Raw genomic sequence first — 17,978 nt, 5'->3', positions numbered from 1 at the left:
GGTCACCCAGCCACTCTGGGCGATGTACAACCCACCATAAAACAATTTAAAACAATAAAATAGGGATAAGGATGTCAGAGGAATCCGTCCAGGGGGTGAAGCTCGCCGAGCTTTCATCAGCTTGGTCCCGGGACTTCGACTCATTTCCCCATGAGCTGGCCTGACTTGATCTTCATCAAGTCGAGCCAGCTCATGGATTTTCCTGGTCTTTTAAAAAAATTAGTTAAATAGAAATGTGTGCAAATTCCAGGTGCAATTTGCATGGCTTATGCAAATTTCAGCTGTAATTTGCACAAATTCTGGGCACAGCTTGTGTAAACTATGCAAATTGCATCCAAAATTTGTGTAAATCATGCAAATTACACCCTGAAATTTGCGCACATTTCTATTTACATAAATAAAAAATAAAACAAAAAGTTCCTGGATTTTGGGAAAAGTCCTGCAGCTTGGCCCGCAAATGCAAACTGAGTCAGGTGTTCAGCAAGAGTCCGTCAAGCCCCAAAAGGGCCAGATTCCACAGCGATGGACATGCCTACTCCCAGAGGCCACACTAAGTACACATTACAGAAACACAATAGTTATATACAGGCTTTGCTTCACATCTCTCTCCCCACTCCTTTTATAAACAAGCGAAACACAGTTTTCTATTCTAGGATACTGTGTGCAATATTCTAATAATCTAGGGTTAAGAAGATTCTTTCCCAGATAATGCATCTGCTGTTTACCTTAACTATATGTTTTACCTCAACACTGAACTTTTTCAGAATCCATAACCATCTAAAAACAGAACATGTTTGTATCACCAACTCTTGTCCCCATGTATAAGATTTTAATTTCACAATACCCATGCACTTCTTCCCAATCTGAAAAACACATTTAACTGTGTTGCTGCAAGCACAACATTCCCCAGTGAAACTACTGCAACTGTCTCAGGATACCTGGTCAGTATACTATTAAGAAAGGTCAATACAAACTTTTCCCCTTTCCTCCTACATTTAGAGGAAGGATCAACCTTGCTTTTATCCATCGAATGATCTTGTTGAATCATGTTATTTGCAGGAACCTTTCCCTTCTGATCACACTTCACCTTCATTTTCTTTTTCTTGAGTTCAGCACCAAGCTGAACCATTGCTTTAGTACCTTGAGGATGCAACGTTTCCTTAACATATACAGGACCCAATTGAAGAAGTGTACACACACCCTTATTAAACAAAATAGAAGACTCACAGCTTTCTTTTAGCATGCTTTTGTACACCTTGCATGACTGAAAATAGGTGTGTATATGGTGTGTCATAGCTGACCAGTAAAATTCAGTTTACCCTGTTCCTTGTTTTGTTCATTCCCAGATGCCCTGCACAAGAATTATCATAAGCTAGTTCCAATACCTATTTTCTGTGTGTATTTGGAACAATCAGTATTTTTAGGCCACCACATCCTAGACAATAAACCATTTTTCCAGGTCAGACTCTCTGCTTTCACTGGAATCTGAAGTTTGAATCTGAATGGGGATATGAACCTGGGTCCTAGTCCAATACTCTAACCACTACATCACACTGGCTCTCAAGAAATGGACAGAGGCAGTCAATGGACTGCTGAAAATAGATTATGGGATGCATTAATAAGTTTGCTCCCTGGACCTTCTCCAGCCAACCATACCAGATGCCCAACTGAAAAAAATGAATACATGAATATATTTATGTATCGCCTTTCTGCCAAAGCACTCAGGCAGTGGAAGGAAGTGGGATGAAAGAAAGATGGGCTATGCCTGCTTCGATTCTACTTTCTGTAATTCAAGCAGAGCTGCTCACAGTAGAGAGAGATAAATGAAAATTGAGTGGGAGAAGAAGTGAGAGAAAGGAATTAATTGAATTAAATGGCATAAAAGAAATACATGGAGAAACAAGGTTGACTTAGTTTGTTGTACTTTCCTTTCTTTCAGGAATGGACATATACATACAATCAGCAAGTCCGCTACCAGCAGCTGTGCTTGTCCATACAGACCCTCTTTCCAGGTTCCCAGGTGGTGCTCTTACCTTGTAAAGAAGGGGATGGCAAGCAGGTGAGGCCATTCTTCCTTAAAAACATTTGGAGAGAGTGAAAACACACTCTCTTCCAACTTACTGTACTGGCAGTGATATGAAATATTCTCCCCACATCATTCTATCAAAGTGCCTCACACATATATATAAAAAAAGTCAGCCCAAATAACCCATTAGTCCTGTGGTCTAGTCTGGGGTGGATAGACTTCAAGCTTGTCAGATCTACTTTGGTCCACCAACTGAAGTCAGGTGCAAAAGGGTGGCAGGGAGACAGTCAACATAGAGTTAAGGAATGGGGTGCCTCTGAGCACACGCTCAGCCCATGAATTTGTTTCTAGTGCCAGAACTGAGCTCACAGTCCTGTCACACAAAAATTCACTCCTGGTTCCCCTCCCCCCAGCTTGCTTTCACCTCAGTGGCCTATGTTAGAACAACTGGTGTGTACGCGCACGTGTGTGCGTGTGTGTGTGCATGCACGCACGCGCGCTTTTTGTTGCTCTTGGGGGTTAGAAACCCTTGCTGATCTACTGCAAATCACCTAGAGATTAACCGGTAGATCCTGATCTACCTGCTGCCCAACTCTGGCCTACTGAACACTGCACACTTGAGTCAAAAAATGTCTTTGAAAAGACCACAGGGTCATTGATGGCATTATTAATGACCACATACTCATCAGGAAATGGTCAGGAATTAGTTGGTTTTGCCTGGGACAGGCCAGCTTAAGCAGTCTGAGAGCTAATCAAGTAGTGATTAGCCAAAACCAAACCCATGAGCCAAATGCTCATGCTGCTCAATGATCACATGGACATGCTGAGATGTGGTTAGTGTGGAATCATGGAGACATTATTAAAGCAGGGCCATATCATGAGCAAATTAATGCAGCAGAGCCATATATTGGACAAACACTTCCTGCTTTCTGCACTGGTGGATATGAGACCCAGAGTCAACCAGTCCAGAATTATTAGGGTTTGCCAGTAGTCAATAAAACACTGGATTTTTAATTGTGCACATGGAGAATTTATCCACCCATCCATCAATGGTACCTCTCATTCTACCTTTGCTTGTTCCTATCATCACAGTGTCCATCCATATTACAGTACATTTAAAATAAATAAATAAATAATCAATTTGGAAGCACCTAGATGGAAACTATCTCACAGTGAGGAAGCAGGTAGTGGATAGAATTTCAACAACTTTTGCATTACTCTGACTATATGTATACTCAAAAGCTGGAGATCTAGCAGCAGCAGAAATTGCAGCCTCTGGATTTCACTATATAATTATAATTATTATAATAATTATTAAATTTATTAATCACCCATCTGGCTGGTCACCCAGCCACTCTGGGCGATGTACAGCAACAGTTTAAAACAATAAAGTTCTACTATAAAAACATTTTCTAAAATACCCTGACCCACCCCAAATGACTGCCTGAATATCACTCCTATTCTTCATTCATCATAATAGCCACTATTTGTTAAGCACCTACAGGTAGCTATATACTATACAATGGTACAGTGATAGCCTGTGAACCAGCCCTAGGTTTCAGATTGTAAGAGAAAATGAGCACACATCTATGCTACATCACTAAAACCAGAATGAACATGGGATTACATGGGATAGTATGAAGGTGCAAGATGCAGTTTATTTCCTGAAGTTAAGCAGGACAGGGTCTGCCTAGGAGACTACCTAGAAACCCTAAGTGTGTCAACTTGAGAGAAGTGGAATAAGAATAATAAGAATAAGAATAATTTTAAAAATATCTCAGACAGTCACCAGCAAATAATAATTGTCAAGGAGTACTCTCTCTGGCCATTTTTGTTCCAGCAAGTTTGATGATAAGGCCAGTCAAAAATACAAGTTAGTCCTTTTAAGTCTCTCAGTGGCCCATGTGAGTACTGAGCACCCATGACCTTCCATGAATTTAATGAGAACTTCAGGTCTTTGGTCTCTCAGGATTACTTCAGTAATCAACTTCTCTCAATAAATGTCTGCAGTCTACATGCCCATGTAGTGAGTGTTATGCCCCGTGAACCTTTGCCCTGAAGTTTCTGATGTGATCTTTATGCTGTCCAAGTTGGGGGCTATCTCAGCATAATTTTCTAGATACCTTCTTCATAATCATGGGAGAGCAGTTAATTTATGCCATTAGTCTGCTGTAAGCTAAATAAATTGCTAGTGTTATCAGGAGTATCACATAGCAATTTTGAGGCCTATAGGTATGAGCACTTGCCACTCGATTCCTGACAGCGTTGAACTTGAATTCCACTCGCTCTCCTTATGTAAGGCTGTCTTCAGTTCACTCAACTGGTCCTAGTGGCACACTAGGACTGGAGAAACCAAAATAAGATAGATGCAGTCCTGGCCATACAATTGCTTCACGTGCTGAAAGAACATAAGAGCTTTGCTGAATCAAACCAAAGGCCTAACTAGTCCAGCATTCTGTTCACACAGTGGACAAACAGCTGCCTGTGGGAAGCCCACAAGTAGGACATGAGTGCAATAGCACCCTATAGACCAGCTTTCCCCCACCTGGTGCTTGCCTGATGTGCTGGAGTACAATTCCCATCATCCCCAGCCAGGATAACGAATAACTGGTATATCATGGGTACTGGATTTGGGGAAGGCTGCCATAGACCATTGCAGTGTCTTCTTCACTACTCTGGCATAGTGGGGCAAGACATGTTGAATTTAATCCCTTTGCATTTCTCATTTCTCCTTCCAAAGCGATGGAACAAAGTTGGTTCCCACATTGAGCACATGGCCACACGTTACTGCCTGGACACAGAAATGGTGGGGGACACCAATGAGAACATGAGAGAAGTCGTCATTAACCCTTGCGAGAGTACAGCAATGAGCCAGCGGTGGGAGATGGTGATGTCCTGACCACGTCTGCCAACATCTGTGAGCAAACTCAGCCAGGAGGACTTTTCTCACATCAGGAACCACCAAGGCTCTTGTCTAAGCTTGGGGGCGGGGCGGGGCTTGCCTTAGAGTGGGACAGAAGCCAAAGAATAAGGACATACAGCTGTGCCTAGGTTGAAGAAAGCACACAAGTGCTGGCTCTGAGAGCCACAGCAGTAATCACACCAGGTGGGGCGGTGCATTCATGCCATTTCAGAGCACCACAAATTTTAATCTGGAACTATATTTCAATAACCCTCATCTGTTAGTTGAAGCAGAAGATGTTCTTCTCGTTTTTGAGAAGGGAACCTGCTGAAATTGGTAAATGCGGTATTTGTAGTCCTCATTGCCAAGGTGGCAGAAAAGCCTTGGAAAATGGTAAGTGGGAGAGCAGCTTCTAGTGGGAGAAAGGTGGGGAAGGGATAAACTATATGTTATGGGAGCACAGAAATGGTCACGTCGGAAAGGAATGAGCAGAGAAGGCCAACTAATCTTGCACTTTTGATTGATGTAACTAAGCACTTCTCTGGAAGAGTGCTGGAGTAAGCTACATTGCACATTAGAATTTGTATATGATCCATGCACTTGTTGTGAACTAGATATTGTATATGTGGAGTGAGAAGAAAATGAGTGTGTGTGTGTGTGTGTGTGTGTGTGTGTGTGAGAAAGAGAGAGAGAGAGGGAGGGAGGGAGGGAGGGAGGGAGGGAGGGAGGGAGGGAGAGAGAGAGAGAATGAATGAGAATGTGTTGCTTATCTGGGAGCTGGTGTTCAAAATCTAGTAACATACATAGAGGAGAAGGAAATGTTTATTCCACTCTGTCTGCTGTACAAGGCTTCCTCTGGGGATGGGAAGGGGACCCTGCCCTAGAAACCATCAGTGTTCCCCATAACTGGCAATTGGTGGAGAGAGACAGGGTGCACTCTCATTTTGCACAGGGTACCACACCCAGCATGTAACTGGCCCTCCATCCATTGTCCATCTTCACACTCTCCCAGAGTTGACATGAAGAGGGCTCTGGGAGAACTTCACACACAGCAGAAGGTGGGGAGAAGTGAGACTCATGCTGCCTCTGATTTCCCCAGGTGCCCTGTGTAAAAAGTAAGAATGGCAAGTCTTTACGCTTGGTGGTTCCCTTTGATTAGCCTCTGAGCTTTGACCAGTTGCCCAGCTTGCCAACCTATCGCATGGGCTGTACTGCTTTTCTATTGAATTCTTCATCCTACAACTACTCCATGATGAATGAACACTTGAGATGACTATGGATATTTTTCAGAGACTTGAAGAGGGCAAGATAGTACTAGCATTGCCTGTGAGTACAAGATGTCTTCCCCACAAATCCTACAGCCCCACTGTGGTCTCTGGTCTTTTCTTGAAGAACAAGTCCCTGCAAAATGTGTTGATCTCTCTATAGTTGGGGGGAGAAATAGTGTGCCCATGCACAATCACTGATGGCACTGAAATCTGGAACTACCTGGGCAGAAGAATGGATCTGAATAGTTGGATTATGTGAGCAACATTCCAAACCTATAATGAAATGCAGAAATGCAAATAATCCTGACATCTGGGGAAATAGCATTCACAGACCACTTACAAATTTGGATTCTGAATGTGTGTGCTCTGCATCACTATGGGGAATGCTAGCTTTGTCATACCACCTTCTAGTCTGAACAATGCTACCCAGCCTATGTGTGTGGTGAGAGACTGAGTCACGGCTCTATATGAGAGGGCTGATTAACACTGTTCCTTTTCCCATCTCAAGGGGTTCTCGGATGAGCCTAAAACCACCTGCTGATCCTCTGTAACTGTAATGTGTCTCTCACTGTTTAAAAACCTTGGAATAGGGGGAATTTTCACGTAAGCATAAAAATGATATTTTGCTATTTGAAGGCCACTGTCTCGTGTTTTTCTGTGTTCCAGTTTTCATAATACAGAAACTTGTGCTGTGCTGAGAAATGGGCGAAGATTGTGCAATTATTAAAACACTTTTTGCAGCCCCACTCAAAATGGGCCAGTGACTCACCTTGCCAACTTACCTAGCTGTGCTGCTCTAGGTGTCTGTTAAACTCCCTACTGTGCAATTCGCCACTGCGAATGAAGATTTGAGATGACTGTGGCTGTGCAGTGTTTATTGCTGTGCCAAAAATTTCTCCCACATTTTTTATCATTCTCATTCAATCTGGTAGAGAAGAAATTGCTTTCGAAAAGAAATTCAAGGGGGGAGAAATTTCAGAGAAATTCTAATGGGTTGGAATCCAACCCATTAGCTCTTGTTAACTGGGCTCTTGTGTTTTCCTTACTCTGAGGAGTGTGCATGAATGTCCTGTCTGTATTCGTACAATAATCTCTGGCAGCCTGTAGCCTCCTCGGCTTCCTGCCCTTCAGTGAAAGCCATCATGAGGAAAACATCACGAGACAATTTCTCCCATCGGGCTTTTTAAGTTCAGGAATGGCAGGTGGCCTGGGAGGCTGCAGCGCAATGGAAATATGCGTAATAGAGAGAGAAAACACACACAGTACCCTTGGCCACCTCGCAGTGATTAGGTAAGCTCAAAAACCAAAAGAAATGCAAAATTCTGCCTCAGAAAAGTGGAAGCCTCAACATAGTTGATGATGTTGCCACTTGGAGGAGCAGTGCGATAAACCAAAAACCCTTAGGAAAAAGGAAAGAACCTGTGCTACAACCCCTGGCACGAGTGAGCCCTATTTGTGAGAAACAGCTGGAGAATTTCTCTTCCCCTAGGAGAAATTTGGTAAATTGTCCCCCAATTTTTTGCCCACAAATAGGCTAGAGAATTTTGAGAGGCCATTTGCACACAGCTCTAGTGGAGTTATTGTTTCTCAGGGACTTGAATGTGGCATCTGGGTTTAACACATTAAGGGACCCTATGGGAGCTTCAGATTCCCAAAAGAACAACTTTAACTGTGGAAGGGGTTTCACAGTCAATCAAGATTAATGATGGACAAAATCTCCTTGACTTGATTCAGAATGGGCTCTGCTTATATGAGCTATTTTTAACAAATAATAAAATCAGAAAATAGTTTGTTTTGTTCCAAAGCATTCTCAAATTCAGAAATCCCATTGTGCTCCTGATGAAGTAACTGAAAGTATACTGTGACCTCCTTCATGCCTGCAAGTTTCTAAAACACCTCTGCAACTGCAAGCCCCTGATCCTTTTCCTGCCTCATTCTCTTCATGCAAAATTTAACTTAGGGATCAATCCTATTTGTGAACCGCCCAGAGAGCTTCAGCTATTGGGCAGTATAGAAATGAAATGAAATGAAATGAAATGGATAGATAGATAGATAGATAGATAGATAGATAATCCTATGGCTGCTAGTCAGCAGCTAGATGGCCATAGCATATGTCAGTTTCTCGGACCCATGCTCCGAGGTCAGTTCCGGAGAACCAACCTCCCCCCGCCCGCGCTGCCTCACAGGCAGCTCAGAATGGCTCCGCACTCGAAAGAGGAGTGCGGAGCAGTGAAAATGGGGAGTTCCAGAGCAGGAAAGGAAGAAATGCAGGGACGACACATCCTATGTGTTGTCTGGCAGCTGCTTCCCCCACTGTGCCTTCCCGCGGCTAGACAGCCGAAATTGACAGTCTAGCCACAAATGCAGGGCAGCTGGAGCATGGAGGGGACGATCCCCTCTGTGCTTCTCCTGCCCTGCATTGGAAAGGCGGTCTCCTTCAAGTTCGGAGGTGGCCTCCTATCGCCATAGGATTGTGCCCTTAGGGTGGCAATGACCAGGAGGATTCGTCAAGTCATTCATGGAACCTGAAAGGGCTGCATCCATTCCAAGGACACTGGGAAATGCAGCTTTTCCAGAGCTCCTTAGTACCCAGAAGGGACATTGTTTTCCTGAAGCTACCTCTTCCAGCAGAACGCAATGCCATTTCACCGTATGGGATTGGGAATATCTGCAAGTGACCCTAATTTTTCCCAATGGCACAGCCATACCCATAGCTAGAGTGTGTAGCTATAGGAATGGCTATTCCTCCACCCTCCCCCACCCTCATTCCCATCAGCTTTCTTGGCCTCTGTTCCCTCATTTCCCTGGGCCTTCATATAATATAGAAGATAGGGCTGAATTTTTGCTGTGTACTCGGCCTCTCAAGTTGTTATCGCTGTTGGGTGTTTTTTTTAAACAGATTGCAGGCTTCTATTACAAACGTGAGAAATCCAGATTTCATTACTTTTTTAAAAATTATGTTTCTGATTTTCATGATGCAGAGATAAGTTTGAATATGTGATGCCATATATGGTGAAGAATGTAAAAGAAGAAATCAACATAATCATTATGTGTCTCATGACTCATTGCTAAGGGGAGATTCAGACTGGAGACAGAAAAATCATTGGGTTGGATCCACGCTAAGTTAGATGAACTTAGTTCCCAATGAAATCAATGGAACAAATTAGCCATGACTGATTTCAGTGATTTCAATGGGAGCTATGTTCCTCTAACTTGCAGCACGATCTTACACATGTTTACTCAAAGTAAGTCCCACATTAGACCTATTCATGTGTTCTTCCTGTGTTAAAAGAATGCATGAGGAGAGGCACACTCCAGCCCTGCCCCCTCTGTCATTGCATCTGCTGCCCTGTACATGGGGAGGGCAATGGTCTGAACAGGAGAACCTCCTGTATCCACATAGGCTCCCTGCACAATTAAGGAACCTGGAAAATCAGGGTCCTTAATCATGTGGAAAGCCTACACAGATGCAGGAGGCTCTCCTGTTCAGATGGTCACCTTCCACACATGCACAGGAAAAAAAGTGGAATATAAATGCAATAATACATAAAATAAAATGGAGTGGTTCTCTCCTCACCATTAACATGGGAAACAGAATGCATGAGTAGGGCTTCTGTCATCTCCTGTAAACTGAAGCGAAGCCTTAGTATGTATCCAGCCCTTTTAGTTTTTCTAGGAAACTTAGCATTTGAAGGCCACATGCTTTTCATATAAGGTTTGAGTGGAAAAGGTCACTTCGTAGTGATTTTTCCATCTCAGAAATGGAGTGAGTCAGCTTGGTAGGGTGTGTGTGTGTGTGTGTGTATCTCACACATGACCACCACCAGGTATTATTTTCATGGTGTGCATATTATGTAAATCACACATCTAAATATTCATTCATCCTTTCGGTTTGGAATATATTTCAGATTTGAGTCTTGGTACTGTTCTAATTCCTGAAGTAAGCCATCCAGAAACGATGACCTAAGGGTAAAGGCTAATACTACCTTTAAAGGAAGCTGGGTAGATAAATTACCTTAATGATGTAGGCCCCAGGCATAATGCAGTTTAGCTGTAGGGAAATGTGCTCGAAATCATGGCCCAAAATTGTATGTGAACTAATGAGGAAAAATAGATTTTTAAAGGTGAAAATGGTACACAAAACACCACTGAAATGTGATTTGTCTTTCCAAGAAACCCAGATTCATCTTCCATCAGCCTCAGCTATATCTTAAGGCAATATTGCTTCAGAGCTGAAATGGATTTTATTTAATTATTTATGTTTATATTCTTCTCTAGCCCTGATGCTCAAGGCAGACTATAGTTACTTTTTAAAAAACACACCATACATTTTATTTATCAATTGTGTTGCCTGCCTACTCTCTACGGACCCCAAAGCATATGGGCTTCTCCACATCTTTTCTTACAAAGTGGAATGAGCAAGAAACTTTATGGCATGGGGCGGGAGGGGTGTTGAACTGGGTCTCCCAAGTCTAAGACTATGTCCATTATACTATTCCTACATGGTGAAGTCACCACCAGAAGGGATATCTTTTGGAGAGTTGAGCACATTTACTGTTTTGAGGACTGGTCTAACATTTGGAGAGTCCTTAAAAACTTACTTCTAAAAGGGAGCTGAGTCTGGCCATGATTGATGACCATCTTGTCCTTTGTTTGGTATATTCAGAAGACTTCCTGTCCCAAAAATTGCCAGGGAAAATCAACATAAGATCATTCATGAACAAATGCTAGCATGAATCACCCTTCACTTACTGCCACATACACAAGTTCAGAGTTGGTGGAAAAAGGGAAAAACCCAATTTCTGTAGAAAGGTCTTCAAAACTTTTGTTTCACCCTGCAGCATTCAAGAGGATATTGAATTACTCAGGATGGGATGGAAACATCTAGGCTTGGTGGTACTCTGGTAGATTGGGGATGGGAGAACCAGGGATGCTCAAGCTTGCTGAAGTTCTCTGAACTTTGAGCTTTGGCTCGCTCCTGTTCTCATTTATGACTTGTTTTTCTGTTCCATCAAATAGGGGAAGTGCATTTTTCAAAAGTTGTGCATTTTTCAAAAGTTGTGCATTTTTAAAGTCCCACATGTTACATTAAGTTCTGCATGTTTAAAGTTGTGCATTTTTCAGAAGTTGTGCATTTTGCAAACGTAAATGCAAGTTCTGGAATTTGCAAATGTTTTCAGAGAATATACACTCCCGTTTGTGTTCGGGGTTATGAAGGGGGCTTTTTCAAATGATTTGTGAACTACACTGAAATTCTCATACAGCCATATCATATGTTGCAGCCAGAATAGCTTGTAAACCAAAAACTACATTTTCTCTTATGGCTGCTCCCACCAGATAACATAAGCTACATAGGATAATATCCATTTGGGAGCCTGCATAAAGAATGGCCAACATGACTTGTGGCTGTTTAGTATATAGATTCCAAGCTAACCCTTGATGTGAATGCCTGCTTTACACATTCCACCTATGCAGAGGCCTTATATCCTAACAATTCAGCACATTTGCAATGGATCTTTAGCTTGAAAGATCAAAGCCATTGTAACCCGAAATTTATTTTCCTCTACATGAGTCGTTTGAAGCAATAACCAATTTGGTTTGTATAAAGTACATTCGATGCCAGGAGATATACCTGGTATCACCTTTGAAACCACTTTTTGCCCTACCATGAATAACAAGTGGCACAATAAAGAGAAATTCTTACAGCTGAACTAATCTCTACCCATCCATGAGATAACATTGAAACACAATGAGCTTATTTGCTCCAGTTCAGAACTTGGGTATCCTATTTCATAATCTTGTTATATAGTCCTCAGGATGCCTGTTGGTGTAACCCAGGGATGAGCCAAGTGAACCAGGAGAGCATGTTGAAAACAAATGGGAGTTTAAAGCATCCTGTCTGCAGAGGCTCTGATTGTGTCTCGAATCAAGCAATGGATCAATTGGAGAGTATGTCATCCTGGATCTGATCATGCAAACAAGTCCGACCCTAGAGCAGAGGTCAGTATATACAGCCTTCTAGGACTCCTGTAGACATATGTATGTTATAGAAAGAAGTGCTATGTGCGAAGCACACTTCTTGTTGTTGTTGTTGTTCAGTCGTTCAGTCGTGTCCGACTCTTCGTGACCCCATGGACCATAACACGCCAGGCCTTCCTGTCCTGCGCTCTCTCCCGGAGCATGCTCAAGTCCATATTCATTGCATCAGTGATGCTATCTAGCCATCTCATCCTCTGCCATCCCCTTCTCCTTTTGCCTTCAGTCTTTCCCAGCATCAGGGTCTTTTCCAGAGAGTTTCCTCTTTGCATTAGGTGGCCAAAATATTTGAGCTTCAGCTTCAGGATCTGTCCTTCCAATGAGCACTCAGGGTTGATTTCCTTTAGGATGGACTGATTTGACCTCCTTGCAGTCCAGGGGACTCGTAAGAGTCTTCTCCAGCACCACAGTTCGAAAGCATCCATTCTTCGGCACTCAGCCTTCCTTATAGTCCTGCTCTCACAGCCATACGTTACTACTGGGAAAACCATAGCTTTGATTAGACGGACCTTTGTCGGCAAGGTGATGTCTCTTCTTCTTACTATGCTGTCTAGGTTTGCCATAGCTTTCTTCCCAAGGAGCAAGCGTCTTTTAATTTCATGGCTACAGTCACTGTCTGCGGTGATCTTGGAGCCCAAGAAAGTAAAATCTGTCACTGCTTCCATTTCTTCCCCTTCCATATGCCAGGAAGTGATGGGGCCAGATGCCGTGATCTTCGTTTTTTTAATGTTGAGTTTCAAACCAGCTTTTGCACTCTCCTCTTTCACCCTCAACAAGAGGCTCTTTAGATGATACCACCCTCAACAAGAGGCTCTTCGCTTTCTGCCATTAGGGTGGTATCATCTGCACATCTGAGGTTGTTGATCATTCTCCCGGCAATCTTAATTCCGACCTGTGATTCATCCAACCCGGCGTTTCTCATGATGTACTCTGCATATAAGTTAAATAAGCAGGGCGACAATATGCAGCCTTGTTGTACTCCTTTCCCAATTTTGAACCAATTGGTTGTTCCATGTCTGGTTCTTACTGTTGCTTCTTGACCCTCGTACAGGTTTCTCAGGAGACAGGTAAGGTGGTCTGGTACCCCCATCTCTTTCAGAATTTGCCACAGTTTGTTGTGATCCACACAATCAAAGGCTTTAGCATAGTCAATGAAGCAGAAATAGACGTTTTTCTGGAATTCTCTTGCTTTCTCCATGATCTAGCAAATGTTGGCGATTTGATCTCTAGTTCCTCTGCCTCTTGGAAACCCAGCTTGTACTTCCGGTAGTACTCGGTTCGCATACTGCTGAAGCCTAGCTTGTAGGATTTTGAGCATCACCTTGCTGGCATGTGAAATGAGCGCAATTGTACGGTAGTTTGAACTAAGCACACTACCACTGTAGAAAAATTCTGCCTTTGCTGCAGGATGCTGACAGTGCTTTAACTCATATGATGCTCACAGGCACTAATGCACATCTCGTCACCTTTCCTGGCACCCACCAAGGTGTCCTATTCTCCCTTTTTTTTTTTTAAGTAACACATTTTCTTACCAGCAGCTGGGATAGCTGTGAAAACCTATTGGTTTTGTTGGTGCTGAAAACTGTGACTTCAAAGGAGTAGTTTAGTGCGTTGGGGAGTTGTGTAGTGTGTTGCCCTGTACACAGTTTTTGGGAAGGTTCCTTGTCCTTTGCCATGCCTCCCACGGCAGCCGTTTGCTGGTGGTGTACAGGACACTTTCTCAAATTGCTAGATGTGCCCATGGCCCAAAAACTTTGCCTACCTCTGCTTTAGCCCAATAGGCATGGCTTAAGAAAATACTAATTGCTTTGATGGATCAGAACAGAAGTTAACATCACTCTGCACTCTGTTGCTGTCAATTTAGTTAGCTATTCAATTTATATCCCTCCAGTTTCCACTAAAAATTGTACTCAAGGCGCCTAATGATAAAATACAAGGGAAAAAATAAGAAAGTTATAATGAAAACATTAAAACTCATCCATTAAAATCACATCCAGTAAAAGCACATAAAATTAAACACAAACACAAATAGAATACTAAAAAAAAGCACATCAGTCAGAAAGACGTAACAGCACCCATCAGATTCAAAACCCAATTCAGCAGCAAATCAGCTTTGGTCCCAAAAGCCTGCCTGAATAAAAATGTCCTTGCCTGCCAGTGGGAGCTAGCCCTGGCCTCCCTTGGCAGGGAATTCCAAAGCTGGGGAGCAGCCACCAAGAAGTCCCTCTTTTGTTTCCCTGTCAAATATGCCTCTGATAGTGTTGTGTCAGAGAGAAAGACCACTCCCAAGGATCTTAAAACTTGGGGGGAGGCTCATATTGGAGAATGTGGTTGTGGCGTACCCACCTTCCCCCACTTGTGATTACTATCTCATCACCACCTCTCATGAAAATCTCCACAGCATCAGGTACAAATTCTAACTCTAGAATCTTGCTTCCTTTATATTGGCACAACCTCTTGCTTTAGGGAAAACCAGAGAGCAAGTGTTCGTGGAAGGGATACAACCATAATAACCTCAAAATCCACTTCAGAGTGGGTTTTCTACTACTGCTGAGAAAAACCTCTTTTCTTTTACAAACATTTAAAATGTCACTGTCATCACCCTCCTCTTCACTAGGAGAGAACCTTTAGTTTCTGTGTGTGTGTGTGTGTGTGTGTGTGTGTGTAGATATTGTGACTCTGGCTTATTACCTTCTCACTATCATCAAACCTTTTCCCTGTTAATAATGAGACTGAGAATGGCATGGTTTATATTAAGAAAACAAACATTACACTTCATTTGAAAATGATAAGGTGTTTCAAGTCAGTTGGTGTTACATGTGGTAAAAATTGCTGTTTCGCATTTTTATTAAATCCTTGCCTGCTCTACGCCATCTAACAATAGTCTTTAAAATGATAAATATACTTCCCTCTACCTGCCGGGGAATCTATCCACCCCCAAAGCTAGAGCCCAGTGTCCTTCCTAACCCTCAAGCAACCAAACCCCCTCTCCTCTAAAGACAAACCCACCTCCGGTTATTCCCCTCTCCCCCAACAGAAAAAGAACCCACAGCCAATCAGGTGACAGTATTTAAATTCTGAACATTCCAATTTTCCCCTCCCACCTAGTTACCAAAACCTTAAATAGACAAGACATGTTATGATATATCAATCATGCAAACAGACATTAAAATAGACAATTAAACAATAAAACAATATACCGGTTCATCACAGTGGCCTTTGAGACAGTGTGGTCCCAAACTGTATAGGGCATTGTATGTTATAACTAGCCCTTTGAAATGTGCCTAGAAACAGACCAGTAGCCAATGAAACTATTATGACAAGGGGGTTGCACGCTGTCTATAACCGGCCCTGTCAATAGTCTGGCTGCAGTATTCTGAAACAGCTGAATGACCACCCAGATGCCACAGGAAAGCTCAAAAGTCGGACACAATAGAGGTAACCTAGGGATGGTGCAGATGTCTGATTTGGTCCGGGATACTATTGGGCTCCCCCGCTCATGTCCCCAGACTGCACCCGCCAAGCATCTGGCCTCCCATACTCACCCAGACCCATCCATGAGCGCCCGCCATTTTGCCAAGCTTATTTTTACAGGAAAAAGGAGGTCATTAAAAATGTGCATCTTTAAATATGCACAAATTAGGGCTGGGAGAAGCTGATCTATGCAATATTAGAGGCATAAATGGCCCATTTGCACCTCTAATATTGTGTATATCAATTGGGCACACTGATACATATGGCTCACCTCAGATAGTGAAAAGACCATAGAAAAAAAAGCATGTTACTACTGGTGTAGTGCGTGCACTGGACAAAGGATTTTAATGAGCAGGGTATAGAGCATGACTCGTATAATCAACGTGTTGGAGAAAAAGCAACTAATCTCTTCCAAGTAGTAAGAACTATAATTACATTTTAAGATAATAAGAATTTTTGCAACAGTCAGTCGCAAGGAAGGGAGAAATTGAGCAACTTCCTGCTATAGTTTTTAGCAGCCTTGGATGCTTGAGGGAAATTAGCAAAATATCAGCCACTTTGGGTGACCAGTGGAAAATACCATGGGTAACAGAGACTCTCCCCCAGGAATTCCCCTTATGACGCACAACTAGGGTGGTCAACTAACCAGAAAAATCCAGCCTGGTTATTTGACCTCTACTCCGGTTTCAAGAATTTAGTGAAAGAGAGAGAGACTGAAAGGGTCTGATTGCTAGATGTTTTTTTAAAAAAATAAAGTCAGATTTAGGGTCATGACTCAGATTGGCGTGGGGCTGTGCTTTGAGTGAAGCAGCTTTTTCACTTAGTACACACTGCATAATGAACAGTGTAGCCAGTGCATAGGTGCTGAGGAATTTTGTGGAATTCAATTTTTTTTTTAATTTTGCTGTAAACTGACCTGGTCACGTCACCTTGATCAGGATGTAATTATCTTTTGGCTTTTACACTTCTCCAAATTTCACAGTGCTTTTAAAAATACATATTTTAAGATAAAATCCAGCTTCTTTTGCACTGGTGAGAGCATTCCCTGAGTGAAATTCCTCTCAGAATGCCCTCAATGGCAGAAGCTGGGAAGCAATCTTTTGTCAATTCTGTCCCCCTTTGTAGTCCCCAGCACCATCTCCTCCTCTGTTCCAGAGGGTCCCCCAACCTGGGGGCAGATATTTAGGGGGAATAATGGACTATAGGGGGAGGGAGGATTTGTAAGGGTAATCTCCTCTTTTCTACCAGCAGAAATGCTGTACTGAATCATAAATCTTGTATGGACAGAAAGAGTCCTTAGTCCATGGAAGCAAGATGCTGGATCAACGCCAGATGCTTAGAAATGAAATAGTTTGAGATAAATTCATTTATAATTTTTTTTGAGAAAATACATTTAAAAAGACCCAAGAAATTGACACAGACTGAAAACAGACTGATCCACACATCCCTCAGTCCCAGTATAACATTCCACCGACAGGTAAAGTCCAGTCTAGTAAGCAGAGTCAATTCAGGAAAGATCAGGTTAAGCAGATATAGCCCAGCCATATCTGCTTAAGTCAAGTTAAGGATTGATAGGCAACATCAAGACTGTAGCCCTCTTAAGCAACTGGCAGATGAAAACAGGACATTAGATAGCTCCATGGGGGTCCTGCTGGCTGACCCCCTACATTTCCTCTACATGGAGAGGAAAAGGATATTGTCTCAGCAGAGATCTAAAGCCAACTGAAGCCTTATGTAGGCTGACAAGACCTGTAGTGTGGTCAGTTCCACCCCACTTTGAGGAGCTGACTAGACTGTTAAAGGGCCCTTGTCTGATTTTGCAGCCTTAGATCTGCCAGGCTGGGAAGATGGAGGTTTTTCCCAGGGACTCATCCTCTGAGCCAGGGGCCAGTGGCAGGGCTGTGTCCTCTGGCCAAGAAGCCCCAGAATAAGTTATGGACCAAGGAAGCAGTCTGCTTCATCTTCATTAGAGTCTGCTGCTGCATACTGAAAGGGCCAAGGACTGAGGACCATGACAGGCCCCACCAGGAATCAGAATTTTTGAAACCAAAAGTTTGCAACCTATCCCTGACACTAGGCAACCTGGCTGTGCAGGGCCCTGGCCTTCCTCTTCCTTGTTTTCCATCTGGCCGTGGTCTGATCCATGCATTGCAAGCTGCCATGACCCATGTGAGGGGGCAGAGTATGTGCTGTGTGATCCACTGGAAAGAATGGATTCATTTACTGGAACTATATATCCAGTTCATTTTGCAGTGCATGAGTGAACAGGGAA

At 42.9% G+C, this 17,978-nt stretch overlaps 1 protein-coding gene across 1 annotated transcript in view; it reads left to right on the top strand.

Annotated features, from left to right (window-relative positions):
• Nucleotides 1-4,925, top strand: part of GALNT14 (polypeptide N-acetylgalactosaminyltransferase 14) — a 409,305-nt gene extending 404,380 nt beyond the window's left edge. Inside the window, exons 14-15 of the mRNA XM_084832560.1 lie at nt 1,940-2,059; nt 4,767-4,925. Of these exons, the coding sequence (XP_084688686.1) occupies nt 1,940-2,059; nt 4,767-4,925 (279 nt within the window). The remainder of the gene's footprint in view (nt 1-1,939; nt 2,060-4,766) is intronic.
• Nucleotides 4,926-17,978: the final 13,053 nt, after the last annotated feature.

The sequence above is a fragment of the Heloderma suspectum genome, chromosome 1, assembly GCF_057233095.1.
Source record: "Heloderma suspectum isolate Gila_16-S chromosome 1, 16-S_ref, whole genome shotgun sequence".
Classification (NCBI taxonomy): Eukaryota; Metazoa; Chordata; class Lepidosauria; order Squamata; family Helodermatidae; genus Heloderma; species Heloderma suspectum.
This window is presented reverse-complemented; position numbering and strand designations above follow the sequence as displayed.